The 23623-nt window shown below is 39.5% G+C and overlaps 1 protein-coding gene across 13 annotated transcripts in view; it reads left to right on the top strand.

Annotated features, from left to right (window-relative positions):
• rims2a (regulating synaptic membrane exocytosis 2a) overlaps positions 1 to 23623 on the top strand; it is a 1025605-nt gene that overhangs the window by 596245 nt on the left and 405737 nt on the right. For 11 of the 13 annotated variants that reach the window (XM_059971246.1, XM_059971261.1, XM_059971253.1 and 8 more), the window contains 3 exons: positions 5231 to 5277; positions 8911 to 9023; positions 21205 to 21335. In XM_059971246.1, the coding sequence (XP_059827229.1) occupies positions 5231 to 5277; positions 8911 to 9023; positions 21205 to 21335 (291 nt within the window). Of the gene's footprint in view, positions 1 to 5230; positions 5278 to 8910; positions 9024 to 14653; positions 14702 to 21204; positions 21336 to 23623 lie in introns of all 13 variants that reach the window. The other 2 variants (XM_059971230.1, XM_059971276.1) reach the window with 1 other exon arrangement.

The raw sequence follows: 23623 nt of genomic DNA, 5'->3' as shown, positions 1-23623 counted from the left end.
AAATATGAAGTGGTTCATTTCAGTAGGTCAAATTTGAAGACGTAATATAATGTTAATGGTAAGACTCTTGGCAGTGTGGAGGATCAGAGGGATCCTGGGGTCCATGGCCATAGGACATTCAAAGCTGTTGCGCAGGTTGACAGTGCTGTTAAGAAGGCATATAGTGTATTGGCCTTCATCAACCGTGGGATTGAGTTCAAGATCCATGAGGTAATGTTACAGCTATGTAAGACCTTGCTTAGACCCACTTGGACTACTGTGTTCAATTCTGGTCACTTCACTGAAGGAAGGATGTGTATACTATAGAAAGAGTGCAGAGGAGATTTACAAGGATGTTGTCTGGATTGGAGAGTAGGCCTTATGAGAATGGGTTGAATGAACTTGGCCTTTTCTCCTTGGAGTGATGGAAGATGAGAGGTGACCTGATAGAGGTGTACAAAATGATGACAGGCATTGATCATGTGGACAGCCAGAGGCTTTTCTCCCAGGGCTGAAATACTAACACGAGGGGCCATAGTTTTAAGGTGCTAGGAGTTAGGTACAGAGGGAATGTCTGGGGTAAATTTTTCACACAGAGGGTGGTCGGTACATGGAATGCACAGCTGGTGACCGTGGTGGAAGCGGATACAATAGGTTCTTTTCAAAGACTCTTAGGTAGGTACACGGAGCTCAGAAAAATAAAGGGCTAAGCAGTAAGAAAATTCTAGGCAGTCTCTAGAGTAGGTTACATGGTCAGTACAACACTGTGGGCCGAAGGGCAGCTGTAATGTACTACAGATTTCTATGTTACTCATCCAGGTTTTCTCCTGTATGTTGATTTGTCACCACCTTTGATTTGGCCAATAACGATGATGTTGCTGGCAAACTTAAATACGGCATTGGACCATAATGTATCTAATGGAAGTTGTAACCTCGTGCCTGTGTTAACAGTGCAAATAGATACTGTGTAACAAACTGCAAACATTACCCAGGAAATCTGATTACGTGATGATGTCTATTTCAGTGCTTCACAGTAGAAAATGGACTTTTTCCAAAAGTGACTTGCATTACTGACAATTTCTGCATTGATTTTTTTCCATAAATTCATTTGAGCACCAGCAATTGTGAGATACGCATTGAATATTTCCATTCACACCCAATGCTCCCATTGGAGCACTGCCATAGAAATTAGTTATGCTTTCCTATGGAGCAGCATTTGTTCAACATTCATGGCTGCTAACTCTGCTGCAGACTGAGACTCCACCAAGGAAGAGCCATTTTCTATCTTCTATTCTTTATGTCACCATTCACAACCCAATTGGCCCTGGACACTAATCTGTCACTCTATTGACAGAATTGCTACCTTCTGAGTCTGAATTCCAAAACAATTAACTGGCCCTACGTTCTTCCAAGTTAATAACCCCCCCCCCACCCCCAACCCAATGAAAAATACAATCAAGGTCCCAATTTCAGCTCTTCCCACTCCCCGAGCAAGGCAGCCATCTCTGGACAGCCAAATGACCACATATCCAGACTCTCAATGCACCAACTGCCTCATCTCAGCTTCTTTGCAAAGGCACAAAAAGGCATTTGTTGTCTTCACCCTTCACTCACAGGCCCCAATCTGGTTTCTGACAACCAGGGCAGAACCTCCATCATCCAAATTGACACCATAGTCACATAGCGATTAGTGCAACACTACTACAGCTTGGGGAGTCAGAATTCAGAGTTCATTTCTGGCATTCTCTTTAAGGAGTCTATACATCACCCCCATGGAGTGCATGGGTTCTCTCCAGGTGTTCAAGCTTCTTCCCACAGTCTAAGGATGGATCAGTTAGTAGGTTAATGGGTCATTGTAAATTGGTCTAGAGTTAACCGATTTCTGGACGGGGCAGCTCGAAAGACAGGAAGGGCCTATTCTGCACTGCATCTCTAAATAAATAAACCTGTCCCTCTTCCTCCCAACCATCACCAACAACCCGAAGAGTTTAACCTATGTTCCTGATACAGCATACAATGTAAAGCATATATCATATTGAAGTAGAAGAGATCAAACATGGAGCATAGTACAGAGAACAATACAAAATGTTGCTGAACCAATTAAATTAGTCGTCAAATAGCCAGCAAAATTCATCCCTTCTGACAAAATATAGAATGGTGGTGGCAGAGTGCCAGTAGGTCATTTGGTTAATAATACTGGCTTCACCATTTTGTAATTTTACGCCTTTTACCAATGGGTCAATTTCCTGACTTCATCACATGTCTCTTAATTCTCTCAGCAATCAGAGGCTGAGGTGCTGAACATAAGTGTGTTGTAATTTGCCCACACCAGAAAGACCATACCTCTCCCCTGTTACCTTGATTCTACGCCAGTGGTTCCCAAACTTTTTTATGCCTTGGACCAATAACATTAAGCAAGGGTTCTGTGGACCCCTGTTCTATGTCTTCTGGCTTTGGACTCGGCAGCTCTGGGGAAAGATTTGACTGTTCACCTTATCCATCGGTACTGTACGTTGAGCATACAATGCATATTTTACACTCCACAGTTTTTTATCCCATGAACTACCATATCCAAATTCATTTACATTTCTTTGCAACTCTTAAAAAATTAAGTTGGCAGTGACTGTAACTTATAAACTTTCCAGTAAGGAGTTTACTTTCAGCATTGAGCTGCCATGAGAATTCAGTTGGGTTTTAAACACACAATAGACTTTGTGACCTCCAAAAGTCTTTAAGCCCTAATTTGATTTTATATTGCCTATCCTATAATGCTGTATTGAAAGCAATTAGAAAGTGTGAAAGTAATTCACTGTTACCTCACTGCTACCTCATGTAGAGTAGGAAAAGGACAATATTTTTAAACTGGTCAAGCCTCCCCATTATCGTGATTGAATAATCACCAAATTTCCAGCTTAAGTAGATTAAACTGATGATCATGGCCTGATGGAAACAGCAGAGTCACAGAATAATGCAGTACGGACACAGACCCTTCAGCCCAACGAGTCCATGCTGACCGCAGGGTCCACCTGACTTGCCCCAGTTGCTTATGTTCTGCTCAAAGCCCTACAAACTACAAACTCCCCCTATTCAAGTGCCTCATAAATATTGCATTTGTACCCGGCTCATCCACTTCTCTGGCAGTTCACTCCATGTACTCTCTCCCTCTGTGTAAAGAAGTTCCCTCTCAGGCCTCTTTTAAATCTCTCCCCTGTTTTCTTGATTCTGTGCCCTCTCAATTTCCCAACCCTGGGGAATAGTCTGTGTCCATCTAGCTTATCAACAATACTCCTTATAATCTTATAAACGTCTGTGATGTTACCCTCATTCACCTGTGCTCCAGGGGATGGCACGCCTCTCCCTGTAACTCAGTCCCTCGAGTCCAGACAGCATCCATACCCGCCCTTCACTCACTAGTCTGTCTGTCCAAAATTCATCACCTCATTCTTATCTAAGTCAAAATCCTTTTGCCACACTTTAGCCTATCTCCCTTACTGAACAAGGGCTCTTTATTGTTCAATCTAAACTGCTTGTCTGTCAACAGGACCCCCAATTTACTATCATCAGCAAACTTGTCACGTGCATTCATGTACATAAGTTATAAATAGCGGAGATTCCAGCACTGAACTCTGGAGTACTACACTAGCACCCAGTTAGAGAATTGACCTTCAACTATCACATTCTGGTTCTCATCATCAAGTCAATTCTGAATCTACCTCTCTAACTCCCCCTCAAACCTTCCAGATCAGCCTGCCATGCAGGATCATTACAAAAGCCTTACTAAAGTACATATAGACAACATTCACTGCACTACCTTCATTTGTTCCCCTAACTAGCTTTTCAAAAAACTCCAAGAGACATAACTTCCCACACACCAACCTTGACTATTCCTGATCAAGCCAACCATCCAAGTTAATGTAGATCTTGACTCTCATATTTCCCTCCAACTGAAGTCAGGCTCCCTGGCCTACCTTTGCTACCTCTCTTGAATATTGAATCTAAGATACAGCTTTGAAGGTGTGAAAAAGATGTCTCTGTAACAGAGGAAGGTTATAGTGTATCGAATGGTCACTGCTGAAAAGTCTTTGATGTTGTTAAAGTACAATGCATGAAAACACTTTAAAGATTGAAAAGCACAGGAGTATTGATAGGAGCAACCTTGAAAACATGCAAAAATATTGCCCACTGATTACCACACTTTAGACAGCATGAATTGACCCTGGAGGAAATATGATGTAGATTGTATTTCATAGCAGTATTACATTAAATTTAGAAAGTTAAACTGTGATTTGATTGTAGTTCTCATAATATAAAGGAAAACTGCTTTCCTCTAGTTAGAAGTTGAGATCGAAGGGCTTTTATCTGAAAATTAGACACTGGGCCTTCATGAATGATGTAGCAAAAACATCCCTTTGGTAAATATTTGGAACAATCTTCCATGAATAGTGGATGATGCTAGATGAATTATTAACTTTAAATATAAGACAGAATGATAGACTGATAAGCAAGGATTTTAATGTATATGCATAAAAATGAATTTGGAGCTAGGTCATAGATCCATGGTGCTGGTCAGGACTGAGGGCAAAATGGGCACCATTTTGTTCCGATGTTCTATATTTCAACAGATACAAATCAGGAGTGTGCAATCAAACTCTTGTTGAGAATGAAGACCTAGACGTATTACCCTGCAGTATCCAGGATGACTTCAAGAGGCGATGCCTCAAAAAGGCGGTATCCATCATTAAGGACCCCCATCCCCCAGGTCACGCCCTCTTCTCATTGTTACCATCAGAAAAGAGGTACAGAAGCATGAAGGCACAAACTTAATGATTCAGGAACAGCTTCTATCCAATTTCTGAACTGAATCCATAGACACTACCTCTCTACTTTTTTATTTCTATTTTTGCACTACTTATTTATTATGTACATATTTACTGTATTCACAATTTTTTCTTCTATTATTATGTATCGCATTGTTCTGCGGCCACAAAGACGACAAATATCATGGCATTTGCCAATGATATTAAACCTGATTCTCATTAATCCTATAATCCTTCCCAAGATTATGTCTGGGAGAATAATTTCTCAATGGCAACAAAACATAGTATTTATTTTTAAAGCGCGTAGTACTTCTCAGTCTCTAACATAACTTAGTCAGCATTATTTAACCCTTAAAAAGAAGGGGTTTGTGAATGTGGCGTACAGCAGCACTAACATAATGGGTAAATGTTTTGTGTTTCTTTTTGAATTGAAGGGATATTCCCCGGATACCAGACAGTACCCACGGACAGCTTGAATCAAGTAAGTCTGAGTTTTTCTTTATTGCTTATATAAATTTACTTAATATTTGCAAATTAATTACTTTGTATGACATAGACTAGTTTGGTACTGCTCAGCACAGACTGATAAAATCAATTTCACATTAGTGTGACCGAAGCCATTGAATGCTTGACGATATATTTTACACTCACAAACATACAGTGATACTTGAGACACCTTGAAAAATAAAAAAAAAAGAAAATGCATGCTTTAGACATAAGAATTGGGCCATTTGGCCTGCTGAGTCTGTTCCCCGTTCCATCATGGCTGGTTTATTTTCCCTCTCAACCCCATTCCCCTGCCTTCTCCCCATGACCTTTGATGCCCTGACTAATTAAGAATCTATCGACCTCCACTTTAAATATAACGAATAACTTGGTCTCTCCAGCCATCTGTGCCTGAAGAAATTCCTCCGCATCTCTGTTCTAAAGGGACGTCTTTCTATTCTGACACTGTGCCCTCTGCTCCTAAACTCTCCCACAGCAGGAAACATCCTGTCCATGTTCACTCTATCCAGGCCTTTCAATATTTGATAGGTCTTCATGAGATCTCCACCCTGCCCCCCCCCATTCTTCTAAACCTGTGGTGAACTACATATACCTGTATGGACACGCCCCCCCCACCCCGCTGACTGCTCCTGTGGCTCCTCCCACTGACCGTGGCTCCTCCCACGGACCCCAGTATAAAGGTGATTGGGACCTGAGCCCTGCCCTCAGTCTCCAGGATGTAGCATGGTGGTCAATTGCTGCTTGTTCTTTCTTCCAGTCAATAAAAGCCTATATCTCGCCTCACTTCTCAGAGAGTTATTGATGGTGCATCAAAACTCTAGCAAATTTTACAGATGACAAAAGCGTGAATAATTTTAAAACTATGTTTAACATGTTTTATAATATTTAAACAGAGGAAAACAAATTCATACACTAGAAATATTTAAAATGTTTACAATTGAATGATTTAAAATTAACAAAGATAAGCAATTAAAGGAAAAGGAACCTTCCTTTCTCCCAGGAAAAGGAAGACTGCCATTCATTTTAATTTGAGTGTTTGGTTGCTCAAAAATTAACGTAATACTGACTGAGCAGCAGACATCCCGGTCGGGGAGCTGGTGAGCCGGCTCCAGTTGATGCAGCCAAACTCCACGGGGAGTCCATGTGCACAACCAGCATCAGCAAACTGCAAAGAGCTGCTGCCAGCCTGGGCTGTGTCAACACCCCAAACGGGAAGTACCTAGGTTACTCCCGGTATAGGCATCATTACCAGGTTCAGAGTCAGGTTCATCTGTTTATCGTGTATATCTAAACACACAGCAAAGGGTTCTTTGCAGTAACAACCAACACAACCTCAGGATGTGCTGGTGACTGCCTGCAGGTGTTGCCCCACATTCTGGTGCCAACATAGCGTGCCCACAGAACAACATAGAATACAACAAAGCAACAAGAGGAAAACAAGCCCCTTTCCTCCATCTCATCCACCCACTCACACACTCCAAGCCCAGGACAGGCCTCTGCACTTCCAGTCTCCAGGCTTCGGCCACTGGGCTTCAATTTCCAGACTCAGGATGGTAAATCTGCCCCATCCTTTGAGTTACTGTTAAACAACTGCATGATTTCCTCAGCAATCTATACAAATGAAATTGGGCTGATTCCAATATGTTTTCAGACATTGCATGACCTACAAAAATCAATGAAGAAGCATTCACAGTAGTATGTGTTTGCTCTATTAGGAAAGAGCAGGCAGAAGGATCCTTTAATGTTAACCCTGGCAATAACAATATTGCATTCTGTTTTATTTAAGTAATATATATAGAGCAATATTCATGCAAATGATAATCTTTCAAAAACGATGAACGTTTGTTTTTAGGGTTGTTTGCTGAGCCTGGAGGCTAGGTCACAAATGTTTCATCACCAGTCAAAATAACATCATTGGTGCACATTTGAGTGTTGCACGCTGATGATGTCACCTCAACAAGTCATGAAATGTTTGCGACCTAACCTCCAGGTTCTGCGAACAGCCATACAAACAAGCAGTCAACCCAAGCTACCAATCATCTTTTTCATTTCAAACAATGAAAGTTGCATTAAACACAGAAAGTTTACTTACATACAGTATATTAAAGAAGCGGAGTATGAATTATCTATATAATGGTCAAAAACCCATTAAAAACATTATTAATCTTCATTTCAGCTTCACCCAGTATGTACATTGCATATTAACTGTTATCAAAATGACTCATGTCAATATATTTCAGTAATTTCTTTGTTGAATATAGTCCAGCTAACCTGATGAACGCAAGACACAGAGGAATTGCAGATGCTGGAAACCTAGAGCATTGCCCACAATGTGGTGGAGGAGCTCAGCAGGTCAGGCAGCTTCTGTGGATGGGAATAAAGAGTTGACCTTTCAGGCTGAAACCTTTCCTCAGGACTTCATTTTGGTGCCGATGAAGGGTTTTGGCCTGAAAAGTCAACTGTTTATTCCCATCCATAGATACTGCATGACATGCTGAGCTCCTCCAGCACATTGAGTGTATTGTCGAATACAATATCTCTTGCTTCTTCTTCTGGGGTCAATCTCAGATGTAAAGTAAATGGAAATTGGACAGATTCTAACTCTACAGAATGTAGTGCACAGTAAATAAATGTGTTGTATCAAAGTAAAACTTCCTCCGCAGTAAATTTGTGTGAACTATTCACAGAAGCATTCTAATGTTATGAATACATGAAGTTTCAGCTTGCAGCCTATTTTTTTCTTTCTTTTGAAAGAGCTATTTTGAAATATGAGGAACAGTTTTCAGACCGGGTTAAAGCAAGCACACTTTATACCTGGTCCTTCACCTTTACACCAACATTCAGCATTTCATTGAATGTAGTTACTAGCCATCATTGTTTAGTTTAGTTTTCTTTATTTCATTGTGTATGCATGTTTTTTATAAGTTAGCAGCAGTTAATTATATTTTTAAAACTTATTCTTTTCATTGTTTAATTATCTATGTCCAAATCAATCTTAACAGTTTTAAAATATCTGATTATGTGAGATAACTGGAAAAAAATGAATAAACCGACAGTGTCGGTTTTCCCCAATCAAATGACATGAGGTGTTTTATGCTTAAGGAAAACCATAACAGCTCATTTATTTAACTCCAAAAACTGAACACGGGGTGTGGTATCAGAACTTCATATAATTACATCATCACATCAGATCAGCCTCTTAAAGTAAAACCCCTACTCAATGGTGGTGGTTGTGAATTATGTACTTTCCACCAACTACATCACCCTACAACACCGTAGGATCTCTGGACTCTGAGAGCTCTATCTCTGCAGATGTTTAGTGTGCCATGGGACTATCTCAGGTATTGTGGAAGGGAAAGTGTGGATTGTGGATCAGACAAGTATGAACAGCGATAGAGATCATGTGTGTCAATACAATACCCTGTCAATAGGTTCATATTTGTCCAGATTTCATTGCAATTTTGATTTTACCAACTTATATAATATCTAAGCTTTTAACTAACATTTATATTGTTTTATTACTGTTGTTCATGTACATATCCATTCATTAGCAATAAACATTCAAAATTCAATTTATGAAATTAACAGTAACTATTTCTATAAACAGGTTCTAGCTCCTTTGAATCCCAGAAGATGGAGCGCCCTTCTATCTCTGTCACCTCTCCCATGAGCCCAAGCATGTTGCGAGATGCTCCACAATTCTTGCCTGGACAGCTTTCAGTATGTAATCACCAATTAAATGCCCTGCTTGAACTTTCCAGTGTTCCATTAATATGGTATTCATGTCTATCAGCAAAGTATTCAGGGCATCTTCCAAATGTAGATTTGGAAATCCTGTCATGTTATTCAGTAGAAGTGGCAACATTTCAAAATAAGGTGAACTTTAAAGTCGGAACCTGATTGTTTTCGATGGCCACCGTTTATACTTTTAACAAAAATCATTTTGATTTCAGTTTCAGAATGTGTGCTTGAAATCTTCTAATGCCGTTGGTGACCATTTATTAGCAACAGACATTTAGGCCCGCTCTAAGCATTTACCTATCAAATAGTGATCACCCCATAAATCTGTGCTAGGTGATCCCAGCTTTGGCACCCACCTGTGCCCTTCAGCAGGACCCCATTTGAAAGGGTTAGCTTATGCAAACAACATGTCATTTACAGCTGATATTTTGCTGTTTGGAACCACTTAGGGAGAGGGAGCAAAGTCTAGCCTACTGAAAAACGTAGCCAGATACCTACAGCTCCCATTACAAGGGAAGTGATTGAGTTAATTAAAGAAGAAAGTTTCACCAGCAGCCTCATGGCTTACTAATGGCTAGGTGTGCCCAGTTTTTGAATTAAAGCATTGTTTCCCTCATGACAACAGCTAAATGACTGAGTAGAAAATCCATTTCTTCAACAAAGAGGGAAATTATAGCATTAGCAGAATTTGCTCATCTAGATTGCTGGTCCAAATGGTGAGTCTTGACATCTTCTTCAGGAGTAACAATGATAGATCAGCAAGAATTCTGCAAATTTGTTGATCTTCAGATCCACACTAAGGTCTGTCAGTATTTATAGTTCCTGTCCTAGGTAGAGACAGTGATATGGAGAGTGGAATCATCTAAATTCCGCTGGAGTAACATCCTTGTATGATTACCTAAGCAGCAGTACACCTCGCTGCCTTTGCACGAGTGTTAGTTAAACTTCCTCACAGTTGTATACAGACTCACAATGAGGCACTCCCCATTCTAACCATGTCTCTAACAGCATCTGAAATCCTGTTAACATTGGACATGGACATGAGGGTAAATAGTTCCAGACATGGTGCCACAGGCTAAACCCAGCAATAGCAGTAATTATAGAGTTCCACTTGAATAATATACGAACCTGTATTTCACTTAAGAATATATATTTATAATGGAAGTACCCAGCAGAAATACACAAATTTCCTGGCTGCAATAATAGTTTACTTACTACGTTTTTACAAATATTTAAAAATGCTAGCGTCGAAACTCAAACAGTGAGTATTACTCAGAATGTACCCAATAAGTCTACACGAGGAGGATAGCTGCAACTGTGCGCCAGTTAGGATGGTAGTATTCACGGACCAGCTAAACAGAGCTCTCTGGGTAATATGTGGCATGCTTGAGTCACCATCACGGCCTTGGCTGCTGGTTCTTTCAAATACTTCTTCACCATAAATCAGGCACAATAGTCTCATACTGAGCACTTTGATGAATAAAACTTTAACTCCAACTCTAAGTATCAGGAACTTATCAGCACAGTAGTATGTCAGTATTACAGTGCCAGTGAGTTAGGATCATTTCTGCTGCTGCCTGTCAGGAGTTTGTACATTCTCCCTTGACCGCGTGGGTTTCCTCCGGGTGCTCCAGTTTCCTCCCAAAGGTGGATGGGTCAGTAGGGTAACTGGTCACATGGGTATAACAGTGTGACATGGGCTCATTGAGCTAGCAGGGCCTGTTATCACATGCTGTATTCCTAAATAAGTTTTAAAAAATAAGTATATATATCCCTGCCAAGCAAATGAAATTGTTCTGGTACATCCTGTACTTGTGTTCAACCCAGTTATGTCATCTCAAAAATCATTGTAAACCAGACAAGGAAAATACCAGACAAAAGCATTTTGGTCTGCATTGCACAATACTTATGAGTGCTATGCAACAGAATTCAGAATTCAATTGTAAAACTTATTGCTATTATTTAAGAAGCACTTGTTTAAGTTTGCCAGATTGTTTCTGTGTGCCTCAGTGCGAGTGGCATGCATAGGTTTCCAGCTAACACTCGTTTAGATGCCACCATTGCTAAATTTATTTTGCAACAATTGAACACTAAGTTCAAAATTTCAGAGTACATTTTTTATCGAAGTGTGTATATATATTATACAACCTTGTGATTTGGCTCCTTAAAAACAGCCACAAAGCAAAGAAACCCAAAAGAAAACCATTATAAAAAGGAAGACCGCGAAGCAGAGAGAAAAAAACAAATCATGCAAGCAATTGCTGCTGAGTCCTCTGTCGGTCAGAGCCGACTGTGGATTTTGCATTCTAACTGTCTAGATACACGAGCCTGGGCAGTTCGATACGGAGAGCAAGATTGGTTATCCATATGGCAAGCTCCCCCTCTCCATGCAACTGATGAACCCAACGGAACGGCAGAGAGACTGTTTGGTACCAGGAGTGTCACAGGAGTTGCCAGTCAGCATTGAACTCAATGTAGGGCTGCCTCAGAGACTCCAGCTCTGGAATTTTCCCATGGGGCTTTCTCCCAATGAGTGGGTTTTGCTGCAAGGCAGCAGAGGTTTCAAATCAGAGATTTCCTTCTCCTAGACGAGCTGCTAACCACGACTGATGAGCCCCATCTGCCCGAAGCAACTGGTTTAAAGATGCCAGTAACCTGCCTTTGCCCCTTTCCCTGTCAGTGGAAATGGTTCTGCCAGGCTTAGTAGCTAAGCCACACATGAAGGCCAGGAGCTGGACTTGGTTGTCAGAGGCTATTTGAGGCTCACGCCGCTGGGACCAGTGAGAGCTTGTGCTCATTACCACCCCCGACCATAACAACCTTAAGGAACCTGCAAGCAAATAGCGTTCAGAACTGAAATCCATGAAAGAAAGTCTGTCCGCAGAGCTTCAGTTTCGCACAGAGCTGATTGAACATCGCAAAAGCAGTGACCCTTGCTAGGACTCTGACACCCTGACCTTTCCAATTCTGCCTGACGTTTAAATGTTCATCCAAACATTATATTCTTTGATGCGCTCTGGAGTCTGGACCTTGCCACCTTGATTCAGCCTGTACCTGACCCTTCCAATTCGGCCTGGTGCTTAGGTCAGTCGAACCTCGGGTCTTTCCACACTGCCTTGCATCCCTTTGGTTCTGCTGCATCAAATCACTTCCAAGTCCTAAGCGAAGTTTCAGGCATGTTTTATGCAACATTTCCAATTAATATTCTTCTGAGCCATTCCACACTTAAAGCAGAATTACTTATAAATGAATTCACTTTGTACAAATGATGTCTGTTTCTGTATGACATTGACACAGAAGCAGACATTTATAATAATTGTGGGGCATGTTTCAACAAAATTTAATAAGGGGACTGCCTAAGCATTTCTCACATTACTGAATGACACAGAAGGCCATTCAGTCCATTGTGTTCATGCTGGCTCTCACTTCATTGTCAACAGTCCCATTCCTACATTTATTCCCTGTAGCCTACTCTGTCTCATATGACCATCAGCACTTCTCTACCTACACAAACCTACAAATTACTAACAATACAGGTAAAGCAATTCTGAAGATTAGCTTTATTTGTTACATGAACATTGAAGCACACAGTGGAACGTGTAGTTTTTGTGACAAGGACCGACACAGTCTGACGATTGTGCTGGGGCAACTTGCAACTTTTGCTACACTTCTGACACAACATACCATGCCCACAATTCACTAACCCTAACCGTACAACTTTGGAATGAGGGAGGAAACCAGAGCACCCGGAGGAGTCCCACGTGGTTACTGGGAGAACGTACAAATTCCTTACAGACAGCGGGGGGGGGGGTGGGAATCAAACCCTAACCACTATACTACCATGTCATCCCTTTGGAATATGGGAGGAACCTGGAGCATCTGGGATAAACCATGCAGTCAGAGGGAGAATAGGCAAACTCCACACAGAAGTGCCAAATAACATCTTGAAGTCAGGTGGCTGGAGTTGTTTAGTAACACCACCACCTTCTCTATGTCTAAGACTAGGTACAAGACCATGGAGTCTGATGCTTTGAACTACCCACAGAGAAGCCCCCTTCAATTTAAATATTTAACCAATATTGCAAGGCCCGAGCAATATACTTTGACATACCATTGCCCAGAACCCAGAGCCACCTTCTCTCTACTTAACCCTGAGGTCAATAGTATTTCTTCTATTTCCTTGCAATTGATGCTTCAAAATGACTTATTGTCCTGTTTTCTTGCCCTATCTACCTACTGACCCTACATTCCCTGTCCATCCCTACACTGGTCTTGAAAGCAATCTATCTGGGTTCCTTTACTTGTTCTTCAGTGGTGGAGCTAACAAAGGAAAGACTTCTGCGTACATAGGAATTGTGCCTCGCACTTAGTGCATTATCAAGTTTTATTGGTGGTTTAGCACAGTACTTATGGTGCAGAAGCACTTCTAGATCTTCTCTTTGTGAGTAATTGCTAAGGTTCAAGTGAAACCATACCACAGGTAACATTAAAATAATCAGAATAATTTACTAAAGGGGACCTGACTCCCAAGTTCAAATTTCTGTCAGGTGCCAGCTGGCAATATAATTTAAGGCCTTCACTTTAACTTTTTCAAGCTTTTATCGTTTCCCCATTTCTAAGAAATGTTACATATAATAAAAGTATCCATAAACAGGGTCTATATTGCTAAAGCTGCTGTTATTTAATTGTACAGACAGCAAATCTTGAAATATGTGTATGAGTTTATGAAGAAATGAATAAGCAAGAGAAAACCTTCAAGAATTTGGTTTTTTGCTACATGTAGCTGACTTTTTGTATGATACCAGCATAGTAAATTATGGGAAAGAATTTCTAAATATCTAACAATTAGTTATTCTGCAACAATATTCCCAAATAGGTTAATATGTATTTATGGATTTACAAGTTCACTCTTCTTTATAACTTACTCTCCTTAGATTGTTTGCCAAACACACACAGCCTATGAACCCAAGGTGGTGCCCTGCCTCTAGCTTCTAGTCTTCTTTCACACGTGATATAGCTGCTACTTGCTCTTTACAGTTTTACCATTCTAACCTCAGGACATCCGCTGAGTCATTACCGTAACTTCTTTCATAACTGAGTTAATGGACCTTTCTCACTGATTTTGCTGTACTTTTGCTTTGACAGAATCAATCGAATGAGAAATCATTGCAAGTCTGCCAAAAACCTAAATTCAGTTTGAAATAGATAAATTAAAAATTCAGCACTCAGTCTATTGAATCAAGCACTGTGCTGTGTAATATTGGACGAGCTGTGCAGCTTCAGACCTCTAGAGTCAGTTCTGAAATCGAGATCTCAGTCATTAGGTATTATGCAATCAAGATGGATTCCCTGAAAGAGTTTGTTTATGGGTTCCCTAAAAGAAATTTGTTCAGGATATAACAGTTTAAAATGGTTTGTATGTGTACAATTATTATGTCAACGCTATATACAGTTTAACAAGGAAGTGCATTGTGGGTAATATGGTTAATCATTTCTGCTGTGATTGTATCTGATTTTCATTTTAAAGCATTCTTTAAGTGTCTGAGTGTGGATGTATCCTTTTAGTTTGATTTTATTTATTTTCTTTGTTGTTTAATTTTGCTTACCAGAGCCAAAGCCTTAGTAGAAGAACAGCACCTTTTGTTCCTAGGGTTCAGGTAAAGGCACTGTATATCTGAAATTATTATCATTCGGAAAATGCAGAAAAGTAAATCAATAGCAACAGATTTATTTTTATCTTAGTTTTCTCTTTCCCTTTATTGTACTTTAGTTTCTAGAATATGTGCTCTAACTAAAGCTCTGCATGTTTTCATGAACAAGATCCATTCATATCGCCATTACACTGTTTTAATAAACAGTGAGCTGCATTTTCCAATTTGCATTAGATCCTTCAGTGGACCATTGGCAAACAAATTATACCTATACAAACAGTTTACTTCAAAAGTTGATTTGATCAACAAGAAAGTCACCAAGAATTGTTGTAGCGAGTTTATTATCGTCTCTCTTCTACAGGGTCCATGAGACTAAAAGTTAAGCAGTTGTTTATTTCTTTTCTCTCTGTCAGGGTGCCATGGTAGCGTAGCACTTAGCATAATGCTATTATAGATCAATGTGTCAGAGTTTAGCTCTGACGCCATCTGTAAGAAGTTTTTATATCTTTCCAGTGAGCGCATGGGTTTACTCCAGGTGCTCCAGTGTCCTCCCACAGTCAGAAATGTGCTGCTTAGTAGGTCAATTGGTCATTATAAATTGTCCTGTGATTAGGCTAGGGGTAGATCGAGGGATTGCTAGGTGGTACGGTTCATTGGGCCAGAAAGGCCTATCCTCTGATGTATCCAGTAAATAAAATGCATATTTTTGCTTAAATTTCAAGGGTTTGAGACAGTATAAAGTTCATAGCCCCCTACGATGTCAATTTCTACCTCCTCCCTTTTGGTTGGTAGGGTGTAACCATGGTTTGGGCTTTATGTTCTTCCATTTCCTCAGATTGAGTACCTTCCTTTCAAGACCCACTGCAACTATTGTTCTGACCAATATCCTCTCAATCAAGCCTCTGCCCAAAAAAATGGCTAGCCTTGGACTCAAGATGAGTTAGTTGCTGGCTGTTATCCAGATTCCGTTATGTTGTATTAAATATCCAATTACATTTATGGTACTCTAATGAGAAGAATTTTTTGTAGGCTAAGTGGACTTTTCAGTTTAAATAGCCTACAGAAAATGGTTCACATGCTTGTTATCAAACTCTCTTCCAATTACATCAATATACATTGGAGTTTAAATGATAAACATTGTTAAGAGATAATCAGGCAAATGGATATAATTCCCTAAGAATTATTTTAGCCTGCTTACCTAATATAAATTGATCAGGCAAATCAGCCACCACCGCCAATTCCAACATCTATAATTTCATCTGACCTTTTGTACAAGGAAACATGCTCAAAGCTGCTAGGTTTTGCTTTAGCATACAGATTGTGCCCAAAGACATAACTGCTGATTTAATCAGTGACCTAATGATATTTTATAGTTTTCCCATAGGGTCATCCAAGTTAGAAATGAGAACCCTGTGGTTTCCTGAGTGCTAGAAATGGTCCATCCACTCTGTCTGGTGAATTCCTGCTGCCTGCCATTACTCTCCTTTCTGCCTACCAGTATCTACATTTGCCTGAAAATTTTTGATGCAACCTTGTGCACCATTTTGCCGAGGTCCGCAATTTTTTACCACCTGTTGCAAGTTCTGTCCAAAAAAAATCCTCGTTTTGAATTCAGAGCTTGTGTGATCACACTAAAGCAACATGGTGCACTTTAAGTGCATTTTAAAAACCTTCTTGGTCAATCTTTTTCATATTCAAAATGAAAGAATAGTTAATCTGGAACATTTATTGCTTTAGAAAATAAATCTGTGCAATAAAATGATACCTGCCATTCTGATTTCAAACTGAGAATTTGAAGACACTTCTCCTTTATATAGAAGATAATGATGACCTGGTCTCACCTCAGTTTGCCGGGTTATTGCAGATACATCTGTGCCGGTGGTGTAGTGGTATTTGCACTTGAACTTCCAAACAAGGGGCCCCAGGTTCAAATCCAGCCAGCTTCTTGCATGCTTTCCACCTGTGCTGGGTTGAGCGTCAGCTGGCAACTCGGTCCCATAAAACCAACAAACGCTAAAGAAGCGGCAAGGTTGCCTTGCCACCTGATGTGTCAAACAAGGTGCGGGAACGAACTTCACCTTTTCATTGCAAATACTAGAATTATTGTTTTGCTTTTTTTTAGCCACTCTGTAGAGAACTAGCTGTCAACATTGGAAGCTTTGTGATGCAATTATTTTTATAACTTGAATATATATTTATTAGAAGGAAACTGTCCCAAATGATTCAATGAAGGTACTTTCAGCAGCAAAGAGAGATTATATATTTTTCAGAAAAAGTGGTGTTGATCTCTGAAAAAGCCAGAGTAAATCTATTATCCCATGCATAGAGATACAATCTCTTCTATAGATCTTAAAGGATTAAGTTTCTAGATAATCTTATTCAGTTGATTGTGAAGTAGTTATTAGCTGAGAGATAGCTGACCTAGGGTTTGTACTTAGGTACAATTTGTTTGCTAGCATATTAGAGCTTAAATTTAGATATCATTTCTACCTCCCATAGACCATTAGATGATAAATTTATTTTATTAAATCTTCATTTGCAATTGAACAGAATGCCTCTTTACTTTGCTGCATGTTTGAAGTTCTGTGCATTTATTTTATTATCAGCTATATCTGTAGTTTGCATCATTATTCAAAAAATTTTCTTGCGCGCTAAAACTACATAGCTATAAAGAGAGAATAGACAGCGCTGAGTGGTCGATTGACAGAGACATTCAAAGAATAGGAGTGATGAGTGAAATTATCCTGACTGTGAAGTACAGATGAATGAAACCAAAAGAAGAAGGGAAATGAGTGAAACTATTTGTAACGAGAGAGTGAGATAGAATGGAATGGGAAGAATGAAAGTGAATGAAAAGGCAAAGAGCCAGCTGGACCTGCAAGGCAGCACCCCAATGACTTACAGCACACTTACAGCCACATGTGCAGAAGCCAGCTTTGCAATGAGACCCGCTTCAGCAAAATGTAAAAAGGGATTCATCTTATTAATTCTGAGGCTCTGGAGACCCTAACTTTAAGGTTATTTTAAAATTATTTACATTCCCCATGCTGCAGGTATCCTTCAGGACACCCAGCATTTGATACTTTATCCCCGGTACACCTGAGATGATCCTTGCCAATGGATACAGAAAAGGCTTGTGTGCACACAAATTACACAAGGTCTATTCTCATCAATGACTGTAGCTCCCTCAGAGTTGCCACACAAGTTGATATGGACATTAAGAAGGCATATGGTGTGTTGGCCTTTATCAGTTAGGGGATTGAGTTCAAGAGCCATAAGGTAATATTACAAACAAGAGAAAATCTGCAGATGCTGGAAATCTAAGCAACACACACAAAATACCAGAAGAACTCAGCAGGCCAGGCAGTATCTGCGGAAAAGAGTTTAGTCGACACTTCGGGCCAAGACTCTTCAACAGGGTAACGTTACAGCTCTATTAAACCCTAACTAGACCAAACTTGGAATAATGTGTTCAGTTCTAGTCACCTCATTATAGGAAGGATATGGAAGCTTTAGAGAGCATTCAGAGGAAATTGACCAGGATGCTGTGAGTACCAGGGAGCATGTCTTATGAAGATACGTTGAGTGAACTAGGGCTATTTTCTTCAGAGTGAAGGTGACTTGTCAGAGGGGTACAAGATGATAAAAGATATAGACAGCCAGAGACTTTTTCCAAGGGAGGAAATGGCTCATATGAGGGTGTGTAATTTTAAGGTGACTGGTGGAAAATAGATGGGGATGTCAGAGGTAAATTTCTGACACTGAGACTGGTAGATGCATGGAATGTTCTGGCAGGGGTGGTGGTAGAGGCAGATAAATTAGGGACATTTCAGAAACTCTTAGATAGTCACATGGATGGTAGAATGGAGGGCTATGTAGGAGGGTTAGATTGACCTTAGAGTAGGTTAAAAGGTCATCACAATATTGTGGGACAAGGGACCTGTACTGCGCTGTAACGTTTTATGTTCTATGTTAATATCTGGTTATCCTGTCCAGGAACTGAATATTAGAGGATGAAGAAGGGGAACTAATCATGGGTAATGGAGAAAAGATGAAGATTCTGAATAATCATTTGAAACATAGAAACATAGAAAAGCTACAGCACAATACAGACCCTTCGGCCCACAAAGTTGTGCCAAACATGTCCCTACCTTAGAAATTACTAGGCTTACCCATAGCCCTCTATTTTTCTAAGCTCCATGTACCTGGGTCAGTCTTCATGGTAGAAGACATGAAAAATGTCCCAACAAAAATAGATGATATTGGGAGGGGAGAGCTTAAAACATTACCTAGGGGTTGAGAAAATGTATTAGGCAAGCATGTGCGTTTAACGGCCAGTCGTTGCAGTGGGTGTACCTTTATTACAATAGGTACGTAATTTAAAGCAGGAAAGTAATGATGCAGCTTTAGAAGGTGCTGATGTGACTATACCTAGATCACAGCAAACACCTTTGGTCATATTTAAGAAAGCATATGCTTGAATTAAAGCTAGTGCAAGAAACACTCTCTACTCTGATTCCTAAGCTGCGGGAATATGAAGTAAAACTGAGCAGGCTTACTTCATATGCATTAGAATGAGAGGTGATCTTAGTGAAATATGTATAATTCTGAGTGGGAACGACAGCATGGATTCTGAAAGGATGTTCTCCCTAGTGAGTGTAGTCAGAATGAGGAGTCAGTCATTTATGACAAAGGTGGGAGGATTTTTTTTCTGTCTTTATTATGTGAAATTCTCAACCCCAGAGACCTATTAGATGGAGTCACTAAGTACGTTCAAGGCATAGATCAACAGACATTTAAACTAATGGAAGTCAAAACATCTAGAGAGGGTTGTAACATGATATTGAGAGAAAGATTAGATTAGCTGTGACCTTGCTGATTGATGTCACATGGTTATGTTCTAATGTAAGCATTCCCAATCTTAGAGAGGGTGCATGGACAGGTACTAAGTGGTAGCAGTTCAGACGATTTCTGTAATGCTGTAGAAGCACATTTAGATCTTCTAACAACACAGGAATAATAGTAAGTTTGCCTGTTCTCTAATATCCATGGAAATGACCATGCCCTGTTTCCAAGAGGAATCTGATTGCATATTGAACTTGGTAGGTACTTAACTTACACAGAAGCACATCCCTTTGAAAATGGTATGACCTACATTGTTAGCAAATTTTGGGACGGTAGGGCTATTAGTTCCATTATTGCCCTAAAGTGAAGAACCTCACTGGCTGAGATGGTTTGAAAGAGAGTGTGTGGAATATCATGAGTGAGTGCAAGATAAAAGTTGGCAGAGAGAGTCAAAAGAACAATATGAGCAAGTGTTCAAGAGCATGGATGTGTTGAACAGAAACCTGAAGGGGTGATGAAAGTAAGTAAGGGAGCAAGATGGGCAACGTGTATAGAATAGAGTGAAAACAGGAAGAAATCAGGATTGAACTGGAAATCAGAAAGCACTAATAATTGAAAGAGTGGGGAGACAGGAAGAGCGAGGGGAGAAAGAGGCAGAGAAAATATAGACAAACCACACATCAGATAAAGAGAAAATAAGTTTATAAATTAGAAAAAAGAACAGTAGGAAAGGTATGCGAGAGAAAAGCTAGAAAAGAAAAAGAAAGCATGAACAAATAAATGGGATTGTACAATGAAAGGATGGAGAAGTAGTGTCTGGAAAATATTCTTAATATTAGGTTTGAATTAGACAATTTATTGAGTTTATCAAATGTATTAAATATGCAGTAAACTACAGATTAGTCTCCAGCTTGTTTCAGTTTTTTAGGACAGTACAAGGGTGTTTGTTTTTTTTAGTGTTGTCTTTAACTTAATAAATGTCAATGATTAAAAGGAATTATGCTATATTAAGTGTGATACACTGACTGTGTTTATTGTTATCCCTTTAGACCTGGTTTCCTCCTAAACTGCAATAAGACCATGCTACCACAGGGAAAAAAAGATATTCATTTGCACAATCCCAGGTTTCAGTGTAGATGTACCAGGCACTTCATTAATGATTTTAAAATCATTTAACACTACTATTGTCACTTGCAAAATTATTTCCTAATGGAGGATTTGTGACCCTAGGGGCTGGGATGGTTTGGGGGAGGGGAGGGCTTGGTGGGGAGCGGCCAAAGATTACAGAGTTCTGTGAGACTTTAACAAAATTGAGATAATTTAGCAGTCCCCCAAAATCGCTGGGACTGTTCCATTGGCTGTTCTTTGAGGAGCACATATTTTATCAGATGTGAACAAGTGGGGTCTTCATTTCAAAGGAAATCACTATTCAAGAACATTACTTGAAAGTAATCTTCACTAAACATGTTAATATACCCCTTTGTTACTCTTCCTAAAGTTTATGCTCCTAAAGTTAATGTAAATTGTGCATGCAAACTATGGTGAAGCTTAACCAATTCACATTACAAATGACTTTAGAGTCTGGCTTGTACTATGTAAGCACAAAGCTCTCATATAAATATTAACAACAGCAGTGATTATCTGGTGGCATGATCTTCCAACAGATTAAACTCTGGTATGACAAAGTTGGCCACCAACTTATTGTTACAGTACTTGGAGCAAAAGATCTTCCTTTTAGGGAAGAAGGGAGGCCAAGGAATCCCTATGTCAAAATTTACTTTCTTCCTGACAGAAGGTACGTTCTTTTAATTGCCTTTTCATTGCAAAATTGTTCATAGAAGATACTTGCCTCTTTTTTTTCCCTTTCTAAAAATTTTACTTGTCTTATTAAATTTATACTGTACTTGATTCTTGTTTATGTTATTTAAAACTTGCTTCTGTGGTAATAGTCAGCTCGCAGTATTTTCCTGTGGTTATGGGAATGATTACAAAAGTTGGGCTTCATGATTAACTATACTTTCTATGCTTTGATAATTACTGACGTGTCAGATTATTTAAATGACTACACTGCCCATTGTGTCAATTGTTTCATTTCTCTAAATGTTGTTGTTTTTACTTCAAAGTTCATATTTTATAATCCATTTTCCATGAGAGAAATAATGCACCAGTTTATTCAAGAATCATTCCCTTAAGTTTATATTTAGATCCACTAGTCTGAAGGAAGATTTGAAGGAAGATCGATAAAATAAACTTAAAATACAAACCAACACTAAAGTTCTTTGCTCTTGTACACAGTCTGCTTCATCTCCAACCACTCTTCCCTTGTCAAAATCTTAACTACGTAACCTCCCAAACCATTGACCATTATATCAAAGATTTGTTTGAGTCACTCCACTAGAATTCCACTAATACCATGGTACAGGAACAGATTGGAGCATTGAAGCTATGGGTATCCTGTGCATTTCAAAAACAATCTATCTCTTCTTGTCTTTCCCAACCTGCCTGCAGCCATTTTCATAGGTAATGTGTCCCGCCAACATTCAGCTGCATTAAGTGCTTCTTTGGCTCTCTTTTCATCTGGTTTCAGCCTATAAATCAAAAGCAACAGTTTCACTTACAGGTCTGCACCATTATCTCTTGAGACCCCAAGGGCCTTTCCTTGGCCCTGTCCTGTTGCTCATAAAACACTGCTATCAACAGTATTACCCTTCAGCAGGTTTAATCACACTCAGATGCTCTTTCCCATCACTTCTCATGTCTCCTCCACTTTCTAAACTGTTAGAATTCTACTCCAATTGATTATCTGGTAAACTAAAGCTTTCATTGTTTCATTGTCACTGACTCCAAATTTCATTCTTGAAACTGGACCAGGTGGTTCACAATTTTGATGTCATTTTTGATCCCAAGTACAAGTACAGTCATCCATATACAGTCAACTGTATATTTCAAACTTTGTAATCTGGCCTTTCTCTGGTCACTCTATGTTGAAAGCCTCAACCTCTGCATTTGCAAATTCACTCTAGATAAACATTCTCCTGGCCCAGGACTTATCTTTTAGTACTCCAGCCTTGACTGCCCCTGTCCTTTGTCATGTTTATGATTGACCTCTGAACATCCTGATCTGCACTGTCTACCTGATCACCATCACCTTTCGTATGGAATACTTATCCTCACTTTGAGATTCATCCCTGAAGTTCCCCTCTTCATCTCTTTTATTTCCAAATCCATGTACTCTGACTTCCAGCTGGTAAAGGCCTAAGCTTTAGAACTTGCTCCTTTAACCCTTCCATCTTATTATTTCACTTTAACCATTTGATTACCACAGAACTGAATATCGGGTAAATACAATTGGAATCTGATGGAATATGAACAACTTAACACTATTGATCAAAGACAAATTTCTAAATCATTGCTACTAATTATAATGCTGAAATTAATTGACTCTTACAATAGATAAGTGAAATATATTGTCCAGCAGATGTGTTACAGTCTAATAGACACGAGGGCATACTTATTCCCTGTGGTGTTTTTTTGGGACTGAATTCATTAAGCTGAAATTCATCCTCTTTCAATTCTTTAAACGTGTACATTAATAAAATAATTCTGAATAAATATCATAAAACGGACCACTAAGCATGAAAAGTAACACTTTGGCCTTTAACACAAGCATTCATGCTCTCAAAGTGAAAGTTATTTATTCCCCTTGGGTCCACTATAAGCTGTTGTGTTGTAGGCTTTCACAAGTAAACAGTGAAGACATTTTGTATTTAAGAAAAAAATATAGCAACTAATTTGTTGAACACCAAAAACTGAACACAAATCACGTTAAAACACCTTTTACGTAATTATGCTGTCACGTCAGACCAGCCTCTTAAAGTGAAACCCCAGCTCAATGTTGGTGGCTGTGAATTATGTACATTTCCACCAATTACGTTACCCTACAGTGTCATTGCCAGGCTGACTGCTGGAAGGTCCATCACTATTAAAAGAGCTAGACAATGGCTGCCACAGTATTTTGGCAGGAAAAGCTTCTGATAAAATGAATGGGAGTGGGAACTCACTACTTTTCAGTATCAATGACCA

Source organism: Hypanus sabinus, chromosome 1 (assembly GCF_030144855.1).
Source record: "Hypanus sabinus isolate sHypSab1 chromosome 1, sHypSab1.hap1, whole genome shotgun sequence".
NCBI classification, from domain to species: domain Eukaryota; kingdom Metazoa; phylum Chordata; class Chondrichthyes; order Myliobatiformes; family Dasyatidae; genus Hypanus; species Hypanus sabinus.
The sequence above is the reverse complement of the archived record's forward strand: the minus strand, read 5'-3'. Positions and strand labels throughout refer to the sequence as shown.